The sequence below is a fragment of the Sminthopsis crassicaudata genome, chromosome 4, assembly GCF_048593235.1.
Source record: "Sminthopsis crassicaudata isolate SCR6 chromosome 4, ASM4859323v1, whole genome shotgun sequence".
Classification (NCBI taxonomy): Eukaryota; Metazoa; Chordata; class Mammalia; order Dasyuromorphia; family Dasyuridae; genus Sminthopsis; species Sminthopsis crassicaudata.
The window spans coordinates 174,949,213-174,972,418 of record NC_133620.1 but is presented as its reverse complement, the minus strand read 5'-3'; the positions used below and the strand labels follow the sequence as shown (position 1 = coordinate 174,972,418).

Here is a 23,206-nt window from a genome sequence, read left to right as displayed (position 1 = left end):
CGTTGATTTTCTTTTTCACAAACTTTTATCTACCTCAAAAGTTAATATTTCCTGTAGCCTATTTTCCAGCTTTCTTTTCAGTAGCATTGTCTTATAAAGCTTTTAAGTTAATTTCAAAAAAATATTCAATTATTGAGTATATCAAGTGAATACTGGACAATCTATTTATATCCACATATAGCAAAAAGATTGTAAGATGCTTCATATTGCAAATGTTCTCAGAAATGTATTTATTGTATTTTCATGTATCATTTAGAGGATCTAAAATATTTTATCATACTCCAAATTTTGTTTAAGTAGTTCTTTTTGCCTATTTTTTCACCTTTTAAGGAAGAAATATACTTTAGAATTTGTCTCTGTGTATGTAAAAGTAGAAAGTCACCTGGAAATATCTTGAAGTAGCCTATTCCCCATAACATAGTGTTAAATGATTTTCTCATAGTATCTACTTTGATGGTATCTCATTGATATTTCAGGTATTAAGATGTCCTTTTGTCTCCATCATATACCCATCTTATATTGATTTGTTGTCCCATTGCTATTATGCCTATAGTCTATACAGAGAGTTATCAGCCTTAATATGTTATTTTAACTTTGAAGATGAGTAAGAAAAATTATTTCTCTGAAATTTAAGTTTATAAGATTCACCACACAATATATGGGATTTGTCTATATATTTTTTTCTAAAATAAACTCACCCTAAGAAATATTTCATTAAAATATTGATATTAGACCCATTAATCTAAATAAAAATTCATATTAAATAAACTGAAATTTTGAAAATTGCTACATTAATGGCAAATGAAAATAAGGGAAGGGTTTTATCCATGAAGTTCACAAAAATCAGAATTAGAAAATAAAAATGTATTTTTGTCTTCAGAATAGTTTTGGCTAAAGAAAATAATTTTTTTTTACTATATTTCAGAAGACTATATTCTAATCTTCTTGGCAGATAATGTCCCTTTGTAAGAGGAAGTTGTATCAAGCTATCACCTTTAGTAACACTTATTGGTAAAATTATCCTTACTTAAATTCTATATTATTCAGTCTTTTGATCTTAAAATTGTGTTGCCATGTACAGTATGCTTAGTACTGAGGAGCATAATAGATTAGAATACTTGACTTGATATCAAGATTCCAAATTCAGATACTTCCTCAGACACTTACTAGCTATATAATTCTGGTCAAGCCAATTAAACTCTCAGCCTTTATTTGTAAAATCAGAAGATTGGACTCATTGGATTCTAAATCCATTCCAACTCTGTCTATGATCCTAAATCTGATTTCTAGCCTGCCTAGAAATTATATATTTTTTCTGTATAAATTAATAAATTGGCATATTGGTTAAGCAGATGCTTAAAAGTTTTATAAATGAGAATCATTTCCCTAGAGCTTGATCACCCATTAGTGAACTTTTGATAAAAGACCTGGTCTTAAAATCAGGAAAATTTGGGTTCAGGTACCACTTCTGACATAAGCTGACTTCTGAACAAGAAATGGATATTAGTGGTATTCTCAGGTAAACTCTATTTCTTCATGGATGTGGGAGTGGAGAGAAGTTTTGTCAGTCTTGTAGGATTTGTATAGATAAACAGAAGAATTCTGTATCATAGACAAGCAAATGTTTAGGGTACAATTGATGCTAAAGAATTTGTGTTTAAGACTATTAATAATAATGAATCAGTTCACATTTATGTAGCTCTTTTAAGGTAGTACTGTTTTCACAGAAAATCTGGGAAACTAAGGTTAGAGAGTCTGTGGCTAAAATCACAAAACTGGTAATTGTTAGAGACAACACACAAAGCCAGGTATTTTGGCTCAAAGACCAATATGCTTTCTACTAGAAGTTAGAAATGTAGATTGTAATGCCTGGAGTCTGACTGGACCCTTGTTGGCAATGGAGAGGCATTGACTGTTTTTAATTTAGAGAAGATCACAATGACATGAAATGGAGATCTGACATTTGAAGGGATAGAACTATATCAAGAGACCATTTGAGGATCTCTGAGAATTAATTTTCCCATAAGGTGGTAAGGACTTATAGTCCTTAGTATAGTGTTAATAGTATCTTACTAAAAGAATCACCAGGACTTAATTAAGAGTTCAAACCTATGCTATCTACCTAGCTGGACAAAAAGGATATTGTCATGTGACTCAAACACTTCCTTGATAGATTTCCCCATCATTGTCAGTAAACCAAATAAATCCAAATCATTGTTTATTTTCAAAGTTTTAAGACAGTTTGATCATTGATCTTTGGTTGCATCTCTAACTTAATTTTGATGGTTGAAACTAGCAACATAATTTTTCAAAACCATTTGTTAATGCAACAGTTTTATTGACAGACCCTCAATATTTCTCCTCTTTTGTATACTGTCATAGGAGTAACAATTATGTTTCAGTTCTGGAGGCATAATGGAGCTTCTTTATAAGATGAAACAAGATGCAAATTTATTTGTTTTTTAAAGTACTCTCATTCAATTAAAGAAAAATTGCATGAAAAACAGCTTTCCAGACCAACTTTAGGACAGACTGGATCATAATGAGAATTTGTAGCAAATTTAGTCGTGAATAGACAACAAAAAGCCAATAAGATAACTTGTTTTATATCTTTAATTTTCACTCTCCTGGAGTTAAAATGTTTCAGCTTTTTGCTACTCTTAAGTAAAATCATAAATCCCAGCAGTAATGAGATGGAGTCACCATTTATTTTTCCTCTTGGGGAATAAGTGTGGGGATTTTGAAAAGTTTCATGTTTTAAAAAATGTTCCTGAAGATTTTTAATCGAAACACCATAAAACAATATAATTAAGTAATAAATATTGCAATTTCACTTTATTATTTAAGTATTGGTAAACACTCATTTAAATTTGTTTATAACATCCTTCTATATACTAAAAGTTATAATATAGCTTTTTTAATTTTACTTCTGAATATAATCCTAACATTTGATAAACTATATAGAATATTCCATATGGCAGTACTACTTTGTATTCTTTTTTGTTTCAAATTTATTTTTTAACATTCATTTTTTTTAAGTTGAGTTGATAATTTTTCTCTTACATCCCTCCCCCACTTATGGTGATGGTTACATCCTTCCTCCACCATGTGAAATAATACACAACATATTTCTGCATCCATGTTGCAAAAAATAATATGCTTCAATTTGCATTCAGACACCAGCAGTTCTTTCTCTGGAAATTAATAGGATTTTCCATCCTAAAACCTTTGGAATTGTCTTTGATCATTGTGTTGATCAGAATAACTAAATCATTCACCGTTTATTTTAAAACAATACTACTGTTAATGTGTACAATGTTGTTTTCTTGATTCTGTTTACTTTTTGAGATTTTGGTCTATAATTAGTTTATTCCAACCCGTTTTCTAATTTTCCCTGCAATTAAAAAAAAAAAAAAGATTATGCTTCAAAATGGATGTTTGGATTGGAAAAGAAACTCTTTAAAATTGTATATGGTCCAATCACCCAAAACATAATTTCTTTTAAAGGAAATCTTACTTTGGCAATTAGACTCTTGTCATACACTTTTCCTTAGCTTGGGTACAAAGGAGGATCATAAACTGCTGCTGGTTGTGATTTAGCTGGCTGCATTTGATAGCTTTAAGGGCACCTTGGTACTTCCGTGAATAGATTGCTGAGCCTGAAATCAGGAAAACCTCTTCTTCCTGAGTTCAAATTTGGCTTTAGATACTACTGAGTGACTTTACACAAGTGCCTTCACCCTGTTTGCCTCAGTTTCCTCATGTGCAAAATGATCTGGAGAAGGTAATGGCAAACCACTCCTGTATCATTGTCAAGAAAATTCCAAATGATGTCACAAAGAGTTGGACACAACTGAAATGATGGAACAATAACTTGGTAGTTTGATGTCAAGTTGATGAGAAGATTTGTACAGTTTATTTTTAGGTTGCCAATATTTCCTAAAATGTGAATATCTGGATTAGAACCCAGTATTACTTCTCTTAGGGCTACTGTTTGCCTCATTTGGAAAAAGGCCAGATCTCTTTATGTTGAATCCTTGTTAGTTTAGATTCAAACTTTAGGGCTTGACCTAATAAACCAGATTAACATCTGGGTTTAAAATGGCAGTTTCATGTGGCATTAAGAACTAGGGCAGCATTAAGCATTCGCTAGTCCTTCCTGCAAGGATGATTTAAATGTTATCAGAGTCTATCCTACTCATTACAAGAGCTAGATAGCTGCCTAATTATTTGATGATCTTTCTGAAGATCATTTACTCCAAAATAAAGTATCTTTTTCACCATTCTGACAGAGTTGAAATTCCAACTACTGTATCATTTATCTTCATTATTTGGGTCCAGGAAAGTATTGTCTTAGTTAAAAGACTAATAGACTTAGGAGAACATGATAGCCATCTTTTTAAAAAAGTATGTGAAGGACTGTCTTGTTGTATTGTTTTCCTTGATTCTAAAATTTGTTCAGAACCAAGAATAATATATTGAAAGTTAAGAACAGTGACAACTAGAAGGAAGAATAAGCAGTGAATTTGCTATAATTCTCCTATGTTCAAGTCTGGGAAACCATAAAAAGCACCCTAACACAGGCATTGGAACAACAAAGAGATGGAGTGAAACAATCTTTAAAGCTTGTGAAATTTAGAAGATCAGCAGGCAGGATCCATCTCACTTGAGGAAAAGGGGGACATAGTCCAGGACAGGAAGCTTCCCAGTGAGCCAGGAGCAAGGGACACTTAGCAAACCAGTAGAAGATCCTGGGCCCCAGTGTGGTGGGGTAGTCTCCTCATGCTTCATTCAGCATAGCCAAGGGAGCTAGTAGACTCCAGCTCTTGGGCAGCCTGTGAAGGCCAGACCTCCACATATCTCAGAACATGTCAGATATTAGTACTAGAACCCCAACTCACTACCAGGTATGCTGTCACACACCCCTATAGCCTCTAGCAGCACATGTCACCCTCCCCTCACCTCTTCTGTGCAACACCAGACACAAGGGCCTCAGGGAAAATCAGTACAGCAGCAGGTAAACAGCTGGAGCCTGCAGCCACTTGTTCAAGAAGCCTGAGACATAATTCCTTCCATCCTGGGTTCAGGGGAGAAGAGCTCAAATTAAAAAAAAAAAAAAAAAAAAAAAGGAAAAAACACATCCCTCTTAGTACACCCCCTAAATGAGCAAATAATAAGAAAAAAAAGAATGTACCATAGAAAGTTGTTATGGTGACAGGGAGGACCAAGACACAAACTTACAAGAAGACAAAGCACCAAAGAAAAATAGGAAGCAATTTCAGATCCAAAAAGAACTCTTGGAAGAGTTCAAAAAAGAACTTAGAAATCACATAAAAGAGATGGAAGAAAAATTGGGAAAAGAAATGAGAGTGATTCAAAAGAATTATGAAAAAAGTCAGCATTTTGGAAAACTTCTTTAAAAAATAGAATTGGTCAAATGGAAAAGGAGATACAAAAATCCATTGAAGAAGACAGTTCCCTAAAGAGTCCAATTGGCCAAATGGAAAAGAAAGTCCAAAAGCTAATTGAGGAAAATAACACTTCAAAAGTTAGAATTGGACAAATAGAAGCTAATGACTCTGTCAAACATCAAGAATCAATCAAAGAAATTAAAAGAATGAAAAAAAAATGGAAGAAAATATAAATAAATAGTTTGGAAAAACAATTGACCTGGAAAATAGGTACCCAAGAGACAATATCACAATCATAATCAGACTGTCTGAAATCCATAATAAAAAGGAGGACCTAACCAGCATTTTTCAAGAAATTATTAAGGAAAACTGCCAGATGTTCTCGATCTCCAAACAAGAACTCCAAGGAATATTATAGCCAAATTTCAGAATTGTCACATTAAGGAAAAAGAACAATTGGCCAGAAAGTAACAATTCAAATATTGGGAAGTCACAATCAGGATTACAGAGTACTAGGCAGGTGCAACATTAAAGAATCAGGGGGTCAAGGAACATGGTATTCCAGAAGGCAAAGGACCTAGGACTACAGCTGAGAATCACTCAACTGGCAAAAATAATATATCAAGAGAAAAAATGATCAGTAAAATAGTATTTCAAGCTTTCATAAGAAGAAAACCAGAACTAAACCAAAATTTTGATCTTGAATATCTAGATCCAAGAGAAGCATAAGAAGGTTAAGAAATGAAAAACAAAAATAAAGAATTCAAAAGAACTAAACTGTTTATATCCCTGCACAGGAAAATGATACTTGTAATTCCTGATAGTATACTAGAAAGATAGAGAATATGGATATAGTGAGTTGAGGAAATGACATAAAAAAAATTTAACAAATGAGAAAGAGCAGCACACTGAGTGCAAAAGGAAAGGAGCAATAGAATGGTGTAACTTATTTCACATATTTCACAAAAGACCTATTGGAAGAGTGGACAATGAGTACTGCTTTGAACCTAAATCTCAAAATTGTTGGAGGAAATAATATACACAATCAGTTGAATGTAGAAATCAATCTTATCCTACAGGGAAGTAGGTGGGGACTGACAGAAGGGAGGGCAGATCAGAGGAAGTGTTACACAGAAGCAAAACACTGAGGAGAATGGAAAGGGTAAAAGGGGATAGAGGACAAAAGAGGAAGAATAAGATCTAAGGAAATACACTGGTAGTATAATTGTAACTGTGAATGTGAATGGGATGAATTCTCCCATAAAATGGAAGCAGATAGCAGAAGGGATCCAAAATCAAAATCCTATAGTATTTTGTTTTTAAGAAACACACTTAAAAAGAGAGAGATACAGTAATAATAAAGGATTGGAGCAGAATCTATTATACTTCAGTAAAGTTAAAAAAAAAAAAAAAAAAGCAGGAGTAGCAATGCTGATCTCAGAGTAAAAGCAAAAATAGACCTAATTAAAAGAGATAAGGAAGGAAATGGCATCTTGCTAAAAGGTATCAGAAACAATGACTTTAAAGATAACATAAGCAGATTAGAAGAACAAGGAATAGTCTACTTGTCAGATATATGGGGAGGGGGAAGAATTATAACCAAACAACATAGAGAAAACACTATGAAATGTAAAATAGCTAATTTTGATTTTTAAAATTAAAAAGCTTTTATATAAAACCAGTGTGACCAAGATTAGAAGGAAAGTGGAAAGCTAGGAAATAATCTTTACAGAAAGTGTTTCTGATAAAGGCCTCATTTCTCAGATATATAGAGAACTAAACCAAATTTGTAAGAATACAAGCCATTCCCCAGAAGATAAATGAACAATGACAATGGACAGGTAGTTTTCAGATAAAATCATAGCTATTCTTTCTATCTATTCAAATTTTTCCAGAGGTCTATTACATCTAAGATTCTATTAATTTCCCTAACTTCTTTCTTGTTTATTTTGTGGTTATATTTAATTCTGAGAGGTGGAAGTTGAGGCCTCCCCCACTTATATGATTTTGCTATTTCTTCCTGTTAACTAACTTAATTTATCTAAGAATTTGAATCCTATACCACTTGATATATATATATATTTAGTACTGATATTATTTCATTGTCTATGGTATCTTATAACAAGATATAGTTTCCTTCTTTCTCTCTTAATTAAACCTATTCTTGCTTTTGCTTTGTCTGGCATCAGAATTGCTACCCCTGCATTTTTATTATTATTATTTGGTTTCGCTGAAGCATAATATATTCTGCTCCAGCTTTTATCTTTATTCTGTGTCTATCTCTCTTGTTTCAAATGTGTTTCTTGTAAACAGCATATTGAAAGATTCTGGGTTTTAATCCAATCTACTATCTGATTCTATTTTATGGGAGAGTTCATCGTATTCATATTCACAGTTAGGATTAACAGCTATGTGTTTCTCTTCATCCTATGTTCTCTTCTGTGTATACTTTTTTCCTCTTTTCACCTTGTCCCTCCTTGCCAGTGTTTTGTTTTTGACCATTGCGTCCTTCAACCTGCCCTCCCTTCCATTATCTCTCCTCCCATTTCTAATCCCTTTCACTTACTGTTTCTGCCCTTCTTTCTATCTATCTCCTGCTTCTTCCCTTTCTCCTACTTCCCCATAGGGTAAGTAAGATAATATTTCTATTCCAACTGAGTGTGTGTTATTCCCTCTCTGAGCTGAGTTTAAGCTTCAGACAATTTTTATCCTTCTCCTTTTTTTCCCTACTTATTTAATAGATCTTTTGTGCCTCTTCATGTGATCTAATTTAGCCCATTTTACCTCTTCTTTCCTCTTCCAGTATAATCTATTTTCCATCCCATAATATCTTTTTTAAAGGCCATCACATCAATCAAATTATACCCACACCATCTCTTTATAGCTCTTCAAAGTGCCCTAATAAAAGATACAGTTCTCAAGAGTTACAAGTATCTTTTGCAAGAGTGAGTGTTGAAAATTATTCATGTATATACTTTGAAAATAAAAGGCTTGAATAAAAATTTTTAAAAATTTACAGCAAAAACCAAAAAATTGGTAAGAAACAGACTGCAGGAAATCAGTAAAATCAGTAGAAAACAGACAAGATAGGCAGCTTTGAAAAAAAAGCTGAATTTATTTATATTTTAAAAGAAAAGTAAGCTATATGTTACATCTGTTACATCAATGTGAAGCTTCATGTACAATCCTTAAAAAAAAAAATTCTGATAGGAGAGCATTGAAGGAAAGGGAGATGATCACAAGAACAGGAGATGGAATATTATGTATGAAGAACAATCAATAAATAAACATTTATTAAATATTTAAAAAGTTAAAAGTATCAAAACTTTCTTGTTTACCTTTTATGCTTTTATCAAGTCTTGTATTTGTAGATCACATTTTCTGTTTAGTTCTAGTATTTTTGGTAGAAATTATTGAATGCCCCTCTACTTCATTGAAGGTTCATCTCCTGCCCTGAAAGATGATGCTCATGTTTATTGAATAGTTGATTTTTGATTATAACCCCAGGCCCTTTGCCTTTTGGACTATGTTATTTTAGGCTCTCTGATCCTTTATTGTAGAAGCTGCCAAATGCTGGGTGATCCTGAGTGAGGCTCTTCAATATTTAAATTTTTTTTTTTTCTGGCAGCTTGTATTTTTTCCTTGATTTTATACTTTTGGAGTTTTGCAACATATTTTTGGGGGTTTTCCTTGTAGAATCTCTTTCAGGAGATGATTGGTATATTTTTTCAATGATTATTTCTATCCTCCAGTTCTAGTTTCCTTGATGATTTTTGAAATCCAAGTTATCTATAGGCATATGAAGAAATGCTCTAATCACTTTGGTTAGAAAAATACAAATTAAAACAATTCTGAGAAGTCACCTCACAACTATCTGACTTTGATATAATGAAAAACAAAAGTGATAAATGTTGGAGAATATGTGGGAAAATTGGGACACTAATGTACTGTTGGTGGAGTTGTGAACTGATACAGCAATTCTAGAAAGTAATTGGGACTATGGCCCAAGAGCAATTAAACTGTGCATACCCTCTGATCCTGAGTACCATTAATAGGTCTATATCCTAGAAAGATCATAAAAAAAGAGGAAAGAAAGGACAATTCTAGGAAGAAGGCAGCATAGGTTAGTAAATTTCAAGCACTCCTGATTTCCCCCACAAATAGAACAAATTTTCACTTCAGGGCAAAGATAAACTGGGGAAAAAATCAAGAAGATTTGGGGAAGAACAGGGTCCATCAGGTACAACAGGAGAAAATCTGAAGAAAGATCCCAGGCTGAGGATTTATCCAAAAGAAGTCTGAACCCCTCCTGGCTAGTGAAACACCAAGTGGTGCTCCTTGGAACTAGCTGGGTGTGGTTGAAGTCTCAGTAGGAACCACAAAAACTTCTGGACTATTTGTAGAGTTGGGGTCTGAGTCTGGAAAGATTGAGGGAACCTCGGCTGAGCAGGAACACCAGGTCCAGCTGTATTGCAGAGTCATGGCCCTGGGGGAGAAGGAACCAGCACCCGCTGAGTACAGAAGCAGTAGGGCAAGATTGCTGCTGGTTGTGGACACTTGCAGAAGTGAGGAATTATTGGTTTGGGGTTCCTGATCAGAGAGGAGAGCAGAGGTGATTAGAGAGATACTTAATATCTCTTGTTAAAAAATGAACCCCACTATAGAAACTTACTATGGGCACAGGGAAGACTGTTCTTCAGATGAGTACCATGAAACAAAAAGAATTGCTTCTAGACCAGAGTAAAATGAAATGGCTTTGCTCAGAGAGAATTTATAGAAGAACCCCCCCCAAAAATTTAAAAATCAAATGAGAGACTTTGAGGAGAAACTTAAAAAAAAAAAGAAAAGAAAAGAAAGATGATTATGCAAAAAAGTTAACTAGAAAAGGAGATAGGTCTCAAAGTTGAAAATAAGTCTTTGAAAATTAGAATTGGGCAAGAGGAATCCAGTGAAGCTATGAGAGCCAAGAAATAATAAAACATTATAAAGAATGAAAAAATAAAACAGAATGTGAAACATCTTATAAAAAAATGACAGATCTGGAGAACAGATAAAAAAGAAAAATTAATAATAATTGGACTGCCTAAAAGTTGACTAAATAAAGGACTTTGGCACAATAATGCAAGAAATAATCCAAGAAAATGATAAAACATGAGGAGAAAATAGAAATAGAAAAAATCCACTGATCACCACCTTAATGAGATCCTTTGTGGAAAGCACATAGAAACATTATTGCCAAATTTTGAAACCCTCAGGTCAAAGAGAAAAATTTTTCAAGAAATAAGAAAAAAAAATTTAAATGCTGGAGCTACAATTAGAATTGTATAGGATTCATCAGCAGCCACAATAAAAAACTGTAGGTCTTAGAATCCTATTTACTGACAATCAAAAGAACTAGATCTGTGGCCAGAAATATCATATCCAGCAAAATTATAATTTTGAATGTAAAAAAGGGACATTCAATGAACTTGTAGATTTTCAGGGCTTTCTATCAACTAAATCTGAATTTAATAGAAAATTTAACTAGCCAATATCACAATTTCAAGGAACTCAAGATGGACAAATTGTGTGTGTGTGTGTGTGTGTGTGTGTGTGTGTGTGTGTGTGTGTGTGTGTGTGTATTAACATGGGGAAAGTATAGCATATGTTTAAAGATTGACATCAACAACAATAAGGCATCTCAAAAGAAAGATTGGGGAATACTTAAGGAGAAAATAGTAAATTATTATATGAAATTCAGAGAAAGAATAGACACAGGCATTAGAAAGGGGAGGAGGGCTCCTAGTTCTAAAAACCTACTTCACAAATGGTAGTAGCACTGCATATATATACTATGAAGGATATAGAACAATCCTATAAAGAAGTAAGAGGGGAGAGATGGTCAGACAGGAAAGTAAAGGGTAAGGGAAGTAGATAAGAGAGGGATCCATAGGTTGGGAAAGGGATCCATAGGTTAGGAAAGGTTAATAATAGCAAGGCAACTTAGGAGCAGAATTAGAGCAAAGGGTCAGCAGGGACAGGAAAAAGGTGTGTGTGTGTGTGCGTGTGTGTGTGTGTGTGTGTGTATGTGTGTATGTGTGTCTACATAAGTATTTAGAAATATATGCTTTTTAAAAACTATAGCCTGCTTAGGAATGAGTGAGGATGAAAAGCTGGGGGAAGAATAAAGTAAAAAAGGTGAGCAGCAGAGAACCAAGATCAATTTACAAGGAATTAAATGGACACTCATGAACCTTTCTCTCTCTCTAGTGTATATATATATCTATATACACACACACATACTTTCTTGAACTGGTATGTTGTTATATATTTTGACTCCTCCCTGATATTTTGCTGGACACATGACAGTGTTCTCTCTTGTTTTGTATTCCTTTTCTTTTTTCTTATATTTATTTAAAATAAATTTGTGGGGGGAAAAAGAGGGAAAAGCACCTATATTTGCTATATGTGCAAAAAGCAGTTTTTTCACGATGGCAACATATTGGGAATTGAGGGAAATGCCCAACAATTGGGGAATGGCTGAACTAGCTGTGGAATATTAAGGTAGCGATACTCTTGTACAATAAGAAATGATGAACAGGCAGATTTCAGGAGAAGCTGGAAAAACTGATGCAAGGTAAAACGAGCAGGATCAGGAAAGCAGTGAAGAGTTGGTGATAACACAGGTTATTTAGCTCTGGTTACTTTACTCCACAATTTCCCAAGTTTATAACCTGTATTATCACCAACCCTTCATTCTGTATCACCACACTCATTCTCTTCTAAAACTTAGCATTTCTATATTCACATCTCACACATCCAAGCCTTTCTCTACACAGTGCAATGACCTTAGCTTAGGCCTTCATGAAGGGGGAAAGGATGACAATCACTACAAAACAATCAGAAGTAAATGTTGCAAAATTACAAAGGAAAAGCATGGTTCCTAGGAAGAGATATGAGAACATCCTCTTATCTATCTCCATTTTACTCCTTTGTAAAGTTGGTAGGTTCATGGATGTACAACATTGAATATATTTTTAGGCTTTTAATTTTTATTAATTTTTTATTCATTTTGTCTCCCTCCCACACTATTCTTTTCTTTCTTTATTTTTTCTTTTCTTTTCTTTGTTTTTGCTGAGGCAATTCGGGTTAAGTGACTTACCCAGGATCACACAGCCAGGAAGTGTTAAGCTTCTGAGACCATATTTGAACTCAGGTCCTCCGGACTTTTAGGGCTGGTGCTCTATCAACTACACCAAGTAGCTGCCCTTACTTTTTTCTTAAAAAAAAAAAATCTTTGTTATACAGGTTAGCTCTTTGAGACAGAACAGGAGGAAATATAATGGGAGGAATTTCTGTGTTATAAAAACAAGAATTTATTATTATTATTTTTTTTTATTTTAAGGATGAGGACTGGGGCAGCTAGGTAGCATAGTGGATGGTGTACCAGCCCTGAAGTTAGGAGGACCTGAGTTCAAATGTGGCCTCAGAAACTTACAGCTGTGTGACCCTGGGCAAGTCACTTAACCCCAATTACTTCTGCAGCATAATAATAATAATAAATAAAATAAATTTTTTTTAAAAGGATGAGTATTGAGAAAACCATTAGATTTGGCAAATGAATGATTATTGGTAACTTTGGAGAGAAAATTCCCACTTTCCCATTTCTATGAAATTTTTATGAGAATGTATACATTCTGTTTAGGGCTTCTTGCTGAAAGAATGAGAATAGGTGAATTTTTACAAGTAGTATTTTATAGCAAGCCACATTTTTATAGTCACACAGTTGGCTGAAGGGAACAAAGAATACCAGTTCACCTTGTGCCTTTTATTTTAATTAAAAAAATGTGAGAAGGAACTCATGCATGTGTCAAAAATCTTATGGGATTCCTTAAAAGATATAATAGAAATAACTGTTTGATGATCTCTAATTATTAACATCAATGGAAACATAAAACAGGAAGGCTTGTTAAAAGTATTTGTCACCAATATGGAGAGTGTCCAGCACAAAGTTCAGATCAAAAAAGTATTTTCTATGTATAATGATACCTTCATATAGGTATATCTGGAAGGAACCTCAGAGCCTATTCTGCTTCATTTCATAGACGAGGAAACTGAAATAGGGTAACACAGGTACAGTAAGCCGCAGAGGCAGGATTTGAATCCAAGTTTCTTGAGTCTAGAGTCATTGGGCTTTCTTTTGTACCACATATTGTCTAGGCATTGTGGATATATAGAAAAAAAAATAGTCTGTATCCTCAAAAAGCTTAGTATATCTTATGAGCTGTATGCATAATCATAATTATCCAGTTCCACAAACTAAGCACCCACTATGTGCTTTGCACCCTTGATGGTTGCTGGGTACCCATGCACCCTTGATGGTTACTGGGTACCCAAAGATAAAATGGACTATCTCCTAGGCTTCCAAGGTAGTTTTTTCTATGGAATGAACATATAGTCCCATCATTTACTTAATGCTATCCTAGCCTCCTGCTCAGATGTTAACTGTTTGTGTATTTCATTATGTGAATTGCAACAAAGTTGGCACATTGCAGAACCTCCTAAATGAGATCCATACTCATTTTGAAAAATTCAATTTATCTATACAGTTGGTCAACAAGCATTTATTAAGTACCACCTATCTGCCAGGTACTGTGCTAAATGTTGGGGATACAAAGAAAGTCCCCACCCCATTTTTCAAATTAAAGGAAAGACCTTGCTCTCCAGTAGCTTACAATCTAAGGGAGACTATGCAAGACAAACAAATCTGTGTATAAATAAGATATATACAAGATAAATTGAAGATAACATTAAGGAGGATCAGGAAAGGTTTATTGCATAAAGTACTGTTTTAACTGGAACTTAAAGGAAGTTAGTGAGACCAAGAGATGCAAATCTGGAGGAAAAAGACACCAGACATGGGAAACAGCCAGTAAAAATACAAAAAGAATGTCTTGTGTGTGAGGAACAGCAAGGAGGCCATTGTCACTGAATCATAAAATATGGAAGGATGAGAGTAGCTGAAGTTGACTGTAAAAAGATGGATGACTGGAAAGCAGGGAGGGGGGGACTAGAATATAGGCTTTGAATACCAGACAGAAGACTAGGAAAAATCAAATGTTTAAGGAAAGTCTGTTGTCAGATTGTGCTAAACAGACAAACAATCCATAATTCTGGTTCATTGATACATATGACTTGAATAGACACTGAAAATGGACAAATGAGATGATTCTAAAACTGAACAGGGAAAAGAAAAGTGTCCTGGAAATTGCATTGTTCTTTTAATAACTCCAGCTTCAGCCTTAAATAAAACCTCTTATTAATACCAGTATTCTTCCTATGTATAGTCTTGTTATTGAATACAACAGTCTCTTGAAAATTGAAGACAATGTTGTAAAATTCCCAAGCATATATCTCATAAATAAAAACTATCAAAATGTAATAAATAAAGAAGTACTTAAATAAATGTCATTTTCAATTTAAAAAAATTGAAGACAAGGATACCAAGTAAAAAGATGTATCTGAGCAGATTGCATAATTTTCTAAACAGGATTTATGCAGAAGTGAAATAGAGAATGTCATTAGATAAATATGCATTTATATACCACCAGAAACAACTAAGGGTCAACCTGCATGCTCTTTTGATAGCCACCAGTATCAGAGATTTAGAGGAAGACTTCCAGCATATTGTGTAACCAGTCACAGATTTATGGAAATACATTGGAATGAGTAGGAGAGCATCAGAAGGAATTGATAGGTCATGGCTCCTATTGCTGGAGGGAGTACTTTACACATCCACAGAAATGTTAAATAATATAAAACACCATTGGTGGGGTCAACTTGATGTCAGACATAGAGTATTATATTAGCTATAGATACTTTGTGCTTTAAAGATAGATCCCTGACAAGATATAAATGTATCATCTATGATGGGAGTATTAGTACATAAGCTATTAGCATATATTGACAGATTTGTTTTTTGTTAGATTTTTATTCATATTTGCTAGTTATTAACTATTGCTCTGAAGGGAATAGAACAGGTCATTTGGAGGAAATGGAAGAACCAGAACTTTATGCTGCTTAACATTAACATCATGAGACAATAAATATTTAGGATACAGGATGAGGAACTGAAATGAGTGATGCTAATGTTTGACACAACTTTCACCCACTTAGCAAGTTTGCTTAAGAACCATATATAAATAGATGAATTTAATTTAGATAATCTTTCAGTCCAACTGTTATTATATCTGCTATTTGGGGAATAATTAGGCCATTCTAATTACATATGTCAATAATTTCAGACATTTATCAAAAAATATTGAGCTTTTTCAGTGAACAATAAAATGGAATGATGGAAACATTTTGGGCCTATAAAGAAGAAAGTAACTGCTCAAACACTTGACCCATGATGACATATTTGCAGCTATTTGATATTGTACAGTTGATTTGCTTGCTGATGCTTCCTTTCGTTAAACCTATTTTTATTTCCTTTGATATTGGTCTCCATAGTAACTAGGTAACTAGTGATTTACATATTCACTGGATTGACCTATATTCATCCATCTTTTTTGCATTTTTTTTAATCCCCGTTAGTCTGTTTTAATGTTCAGAGTCTCTTTTACTAGTTTATTGATTTTTCTCTGTTTGCTTTCTACCCCCATTGCCTTAACTATACTCTAATATTTTGCTTTGTATTTTGATCTACCTTCCTCCTCTTGTACAAAGTGAACCTATTATTGGGTTGTAGCATAAACAAATGATAGTGTTTTTGTTCTTTGACCATGTTTATGTGATGCCATTATATCTAGCCATCTGACAGATAAATTAAATTTCATTTAGAGGGGAATTCTGAGGAGGTGGTAAGAGGTCAGAAAATTCCAGGCTTTCTAAATTTTCTCTGCAAAATAAACACAGAGCAGCAAAAATAAAGGAATAAAGCAGTTGTTCTCCTATAACAATTTAAGGGGATACTAGAAGACAGGAGCTCCAGTGGTTGAGGTTTGCTGAGTGAAGTGTAAATACCTCCAGTCTGATTCTCCTGAATAATAAACAGCAGTCTGGGGACAGCTCCATCTGGCAGTGGACTAGACCTCAGAAATTCACAATCTCAGGAACTTTCATCTTATCAACTTTCAACTCATACATTATCATCAAGCAGTAGACAGATGAGTGGAGGATGATTTGGGGACATCAAGCCAAGGGTGCTGACCAGATGTGGTCCTTGGCTGTGACTGAGGTGTAAGAGAAGGGAACATACTTTAGTGAATACAGTAACCATTCCTCCATGGAGCAAGAATGTTTTAGGGACATTTAGGATATAATTTCCAAAGATGATTAGGGGAAAAGGAAAACCTTTATGTTGTAAAATTAAATAAAATTTATAACAGCTCTCTTTGTAGTGGCAAAGAACTAGAAATTTGAGGAATGGCTAAATAAGTTGTGACATATAATTGTGATAGAATACTAATGTGCTATAAGAAATAATGAGCTAAATGATCTTAGAAAAACATAGACATGAAATAATGAAGAAAATGTTGTTTATAGTAATAGCAATATTATTTTTATATTTTTATTTTATATTTATATTATTTTATATTTTTATATTTTTGTTTGTTTGTTTTTTGTTTTTTTGCAAGGCAGTTGGGGTTAAGTGACTTGCCCAGGATCACATAACTAGTAAGTGTAAAGTATCTGAGGTCACATTTGAACTTAGATCCTCCTGACTTCAGGGCAGGTGCCACCTAACTGTTCCTAGGCTTGTCCCTACGTTGTTAAGTTTGTAAGTTTTAGAAAAGGTGCCAATTTCTTGTATTGATAGCAGGAATTCTTTGTGAGTGAAATCATAGGAGAAGTTTGTCTTTCATGCCTTATTTACTTTTATTTTTGCTTTTTAATTACCTTGGAAACTGCTTTTATTTTAGTTGAGATTGTATACATTTTTATTAAAGGGAATGGTTGTTTTAACACTCACATGACTGGGACACCTTAGGTTATTGTGGATGTAAGTGGGTAAAAGCCCTCTTTTCTACCTTGCTTTTGTTTTATTTTCTCTTCTTAGGGAAGATGGGAAAACTCTGTTAATATCTTAATTGATCCTCTTTTATCTTCGTTTTTTTTAAGGTTTATTGGAGACTGATTCACTGCATGAACCTGATGAAGAAACCATCTCTCGTATTGACCTCAGTAGTATGATATCTGAAGAAGAAAGAGAAGAGTTAAAGACTGAACTAGTTAAGGTAAGTTCAGTCATCCCCTCAATGTTCATATTTCTACTTCTAGAACTTGAGTTGTTATAAGTACAATGAAGTTCACACACTATAATTATTTTGTCCTTCACTTAATACAATTTTGTAGAGTAGTATGTTGTAAAATGAGCCGTTTTTCTTGATTAATTTGCAATATTTATTGTCTATTGTCAGGCTCACTTCAAAGGTAAAATGAATGGTTGAGATATTTGTACCATTTATTATACTGTGGAATTCATTCAGGATTATGACTACCAGCATTGGTGTTCACTCTCCTTTAAAAAAGACAACAAAAATTCAGAAGGTGCAATTCAGAAGGGAGAACTAAATCTTATGGTTAGTTAATTTAAAAATTCTTAATATAAAATAAAGTTCATGAATATACTTAAAGTTCATGAACACATTTTAAATATTATTAGGTCATCACATCTGCCCACCTAATATCGATTCAGAATAGGTATAGCTCAAAAGGGAGAGAGTTTTTGTATCTGTGACTTTCAAAGTTTTAAACTAAAAAAATATTTATAGCAGCTCTTCTTGTGGTTGCAAAGAATTGGAAATTGGGAGTGATTATCTGCTCATCATTTGGTGAAAGGTGTCACATGTGATTATTGTAGAAATCTATTGTAGTATTAAGAAATGATGAGCAGGATGTTTTTAGAAAAACTTAAAGGATTTACAGAAACTGATGCAAAATGAAGTGAGTAAAACAAGAAGAATATTGCACACATTAATAGCAGTATTGTAATGATTATCAAACATGAAAGATTTAGCTATTTTGATAGTGATATAAGCAGTGATCTAAGATAATTCCAAAGGACTTATCTTTTCTGTCCATCTCCAGAGAAATAACAAATGAAGCCTGAGTGTAATTTGAAGCATAAATTTTTCATTCCTTCTGTTTTTGACTTTTTCTTCCTTTTTTTTTGTGATATGCCTAATATGGGAATGTGTTTTACCTGGCTTTTTCACATATATACTATTTCCAGAGGAGGGAGGAAGAGAATTTGAAACTCAGAATTTTAAAAAATGAATATAAAATATAAATAATGTAAAAGAAAAAATAATGAAAGTGAGATCATTGTTATTGTTTTATCCACTTGTGTCTTCTATGTTAAAGCTTCTTTAAAAAAAAAACTTGTCAATTTGCATAACTGAATTTGGTGATCCTGAAATTATGATTTGTTGTCAGTAAATCATTAATTTGTATACCTAATTTATATCCCTATATAACTGCGATCTTATAAAAATTTCTCGGTGAAAAGGTTCACGAGTGGAAAAAGTTTAAGAAGCTCTATTCTGTGCTACCACCCATCATAATTTTTCCTCCTTGCAGGACCCTTGTTGTCCCACTAATAGAACTGCAAAGTAGGTGGTTTGTTTTTCTTGTCTTCTCTCTTTAATATCTCTGATCCTTCCTCACCCTATAGTGTGTAATATGTTCTATCCTTCAAACACCTAAAACCTTACAAATATCTCTAGTACTCAGCTTACAGTGTCTGGATTTTAGTAAGACTGGTGACTGGTAAGAGAGCTTAAGGTCTCTCTTAACTTTAGAATTGATTTTATGACATGACACAAGACTGTCCGAATGGCATGCCCTCATCAGAGAAGGTGCTATACTCTTTGAGCAAAGCAGATTTGAATTTTCTTAGAAGAAATGTGAGATGGGCAAAGTTAGAGTCCACTCCAAATGTTCATAAGGACTATCTGTGTCTCACCTGTGGCAAAGTATTCCAGGCTCTCATTGATCTGATCAGACACAGTCGGACATACTGTAAATCAGCTTTAACAGAGTTAAAGCTTCTTTTAAGAAGCTTCAAGAAGGAAGGACAACCACCAACCAACCATAGTAAGGCACTTAATAAAGGCTTGCTTATATATGAAGTAGACACTTTCCAGAGACCCTTGCCCACTCTGAGCCTCTCCCTCTCAAGTTATGGTAGATAAATTAGCTTATCTGGTTTTCTAAAAATGTATACTTGGTCTTCTAACACTGAGAAAGTGAGTACTTAATGTTTGTTGAATGAATGGAATAGAATAATTTTAAAGGCCTTGGGAACTTTTCTCATATCTTCTCCCAAACTGACTTTTATATTAATCATTTTAAAAGCTTTTTATTAAAAAGGATCATTATTGTTATTTAGCAAAATTTATGATAATTGTAATTTTACACAAATAAAATCTTAAATCTTAACAAATCTTAATTACTTCTTGGATCTATAAACAAATTTTAACAGGGCTATGCAAAATGCTATAAATGCTTTCAACAGTAGGTCTTAAAATGTCACTGTGACTTCACAAGAGGGTTAAATGCATGACCTTTTAGAGTTAGTTCCTTTTTAGCCTATTTAAAGTTGATAATAACATTGGTTTAGTTGCATAGCCAGACTTCACTGTATTTAGTTATTTGTCTTGTCCTTAGATGCTGCTACTCTGCACATTTTTGAGCAATTTTACTTTGTTAGTTACTAAGTGGCAGAATTGGTATTAGAACCCAGGTCCTCTGACTTCCAAGAGCTTAGTTTTTTCCACTGGTATTTTCTTGGAGGTCCTCAAGCAGAGGCTGGATAACCATTATTAGGTATGTTATAGTGGAACATTGTTTTGTCCTATGCACAGACAAGTGTTCTTGAGTTATACTTTTCTCCAAGATATATATGTGGCATGTTTCATTTTAGCTTAATTTTCTAAGAGGCACTATTGTATTCTTTGGGAAGATAATCCCACTTGATATTTTTATGTCTTTTAAGTTTGTTAAGGATATAAGGACGTGTGTGTATGTATGTATGTATGTATGTATGTGTGTGTGTGTGTGTGTGTGTATGTGTGTGTGTGTGTGTGTATGTGTGTGTGTGTGTGTGTGTGTGTGTGTGTGTGTGTGTGTGTGAGGTTCTTTCCCTTCCTTCACTTGATTGTACAGTGTGAACTATGATAAGACCCAGTTTTTCTTGGGGTAAGATTTTCATCTCTCAATCATCCAGAAGATATTTTGGAATTTTAAAAACTCAACAAAAATATCTTGGAATAAAAACCCCAACAATGTTAGCATTATTACTAGGTGGTAAGTCAGTAGTTAACAATTCACTAGCTCAGAGTTCACACCTTTAAAAGGAGTTTACACCTTTAGACTTCTGGACGGAGTTTACACCTTTAAAGGAGTTAACACCTTTAAAAGAGCTAGCTCATTGATTATGTAAGGAGTTCCCACAAGCCCTTGGAGTACCCACAAGCCCATTCTCTGGAAGCCAACATTGAGTCCAGAAGAAGTTAAGAGTCTAGAGTCAGTCTGGAAGAAGGCAGTCTGGATTGGGTCAAGGAGAAGACTTCCTGCGGATTTGCAAGTCTAGCAGATTCACAAATCTAAAGGAAAAGGCTGCTCATGGATTTCTGGGAGATTCACATCTAGGATAGAATTCTGGGAAACCCGGAAACCCACAATCCCACACTCTTGTTGGCAGTCAAGATTTCATTCCCATGTCTACCTTCATGCTGGCTGGAGGCTTTGGATTCAGAGGGAGCTAGAGACTGAAGCTGGTTGGAGACCTTCTGACAGGAAAAGATTCAAGACTTAGAAGGACACAATATAGGATCCGGACCTTTAACTCCTGGCTGCATTTTGGGGATTACTGGTACTGGAACTAAAACTAAGGCTGATTCCCCAGAAGCTCCACAAGAGATCTCCTCCCAGAGAACGATTGCAACTTAGAGACAACAGAACATTCACATTTCAACAACTCTGAAGAAAGAAGAAAATAACTATGACAAAGCTGTATACTTTACTCCTTAAGAAAAATGGAATTGATTTGAGATCCTCTGACTTATCTATAAACTAAATTTTATCTGTAAACTCAATTTGAATGGGGATATTGATTCTCATTTGGCATAATCTCCAGCAGTTGGTGTATATTTCTTTTTTCCTTTTAATAGCATTTTATTTTTCCAAATATACACAAAGATAGTTTTCAGCATTCATTTTTTGCAAATTCCAAATATTTCTCCCTTTCCTTCCCTCTTCCCCTCCCCCAAGACAGCAAGCAATCTAATACAAGTTAAATATATGCAATTCTTCTAAATATATTTCCATATTTGTCATGCTGAGCAAAAAAAAATCAGATTAAAAGGGAAAAAACACAAGAAAGGAAAAAAAACACAAGCAAACAACAAAAGTGAAAATATTATGCTTTGATCCACTTTCAGTCTCCATAGTTCTCTCTCTGGTTATTAATATGCTTCTATTTACATAAATCTTGCAGTTCATAATGATGAAATCCTAGATTATTTAAGCAAAATCATTTTATTTAACAATAATAATATTAAAGATATGTTTATTAATCAAATTGAGGGATAACACATCATAGTTTACACATCCACCTGGATGACAACGTAACCACCAATGCACTCCATTCATATCTTTGGGAAAGAGTCAAAGGTACCATATGAATAAGAAGAAATTTACATTCTTGGAGTTAACTCACAATGTTATAATTATATGCTTCAGTATCCTCTTTCTGTTTTAAGAATTGTCCATAAAAGTTCCTTGATAAGCATAGCTCTATATGAAACTGATGCTAATTCATGCTATGCTTGAGTAGTATCTCACTGATTATGACATCTCAGTCAAATTAGTCATTCCACTGGATAATTTCTCTTATTCTCTACTTTTGAGTTGTTCTTCTGATCAGCTGGATGTAACTCTTCAATGGTAGTTAGTATCCGTCACTTCTAAATTCAGGTTTAGATAATACTTTCAGATGAATGAATGTTATGCTCTTTTAGGAAAGGACAATAACCTTTATCTCAAAACTGGGGTTCTGCTTCTTTGCAGTATTCTTCATCATCACCACCTCTCAGCAATAATAGATGCCAATACAAAGTCAAAGACCTCTCCTTTCTCTTGGCTCTATCTGTATCCTGCAAGTCATGATAAATAACAGAGTGTATACTTTCTTTTCTTCTTCCTTTCAGCATCAATAGTGGTAGAAAATACTCCCATTTTTCATTAAACAACCTGATCTATCCAGAGACAAATGATAGCATAGAGAATGTTAGGGTCTCTCTTTACCACATTTCTGAAATCTGTCCTTTCGTCTGTCTTTGTCTCTGTTTTTCTCTCTGCATATGTTCTTCATCTTTCTGTCTCTTTCTCTATCCTCTCTACCCCATGTACATTCTGTGAACAGTATTCTTTTAGGTTGTGTTTATAACTTATGTTCTTTCTATGATCAACTAAATTACTTTTGTTTCATAATTATAGATGGTTCTGGTATTTGTTTTTTCCTATTTGTTAACCTAAAAGTTTTGTATTTCTTATTTAGTCATATATAAATCATTAAAGTATACTATGCTCTCTATTTGCTCTCATATTTTACAGCTTATCCAATTCACACGAACAGCTGCTATCTCAGAATTCTAAGTCAAACTGAATTTCCATAACTATTTTTCTTAGAACTTTGAAAAGACCTATTTCCTAAAAGAAATGAACTGTCAAGGCAAAACTAGTTCAGCAATTGCTTTTCTCAGAAGCAAACATGTGCCAGAGAACTGAGCTGATTGTCATAAAATAAT

The 23,206-nt window shown here is 33.8% G+C and overlaps 1 protein-coding gene across 27 annotated transcripts in view; it reads left to right on the top strand.

Annotated features, from left to right (window-relative positions):
* TPD52L1 (TPD52 like 1) overlaps positions 1-23,206 on the top strand; it is a 139,875-nt gene that overhangs the window by 62,210 nt on the left and 54,459 nt on the right. For 25 of the 27 annotated variants that reach the window (XR_012489204.1, XR_012489207.1, XR_012489206.1 and 22 more), the window contains one exon: positions 17,514-17,629. Coding sequence is in view for 21 of the 27 variants with exons in the window: in XM_074309938.1 (XP_074166039.1) it covers positions 17,514-17,629 (116 nt within the window). In the remaining 6 variants the exon portion in view is untranslated. Of the gene's footprint in view, positions 1-1,157; positions 1,520-17,513; positions 17,630-23,206 lie in introns of those variants that run through there. The other 2 variants (XR_012489209.1, XM_074309928.1) reach the window with 1 other exon arrangement.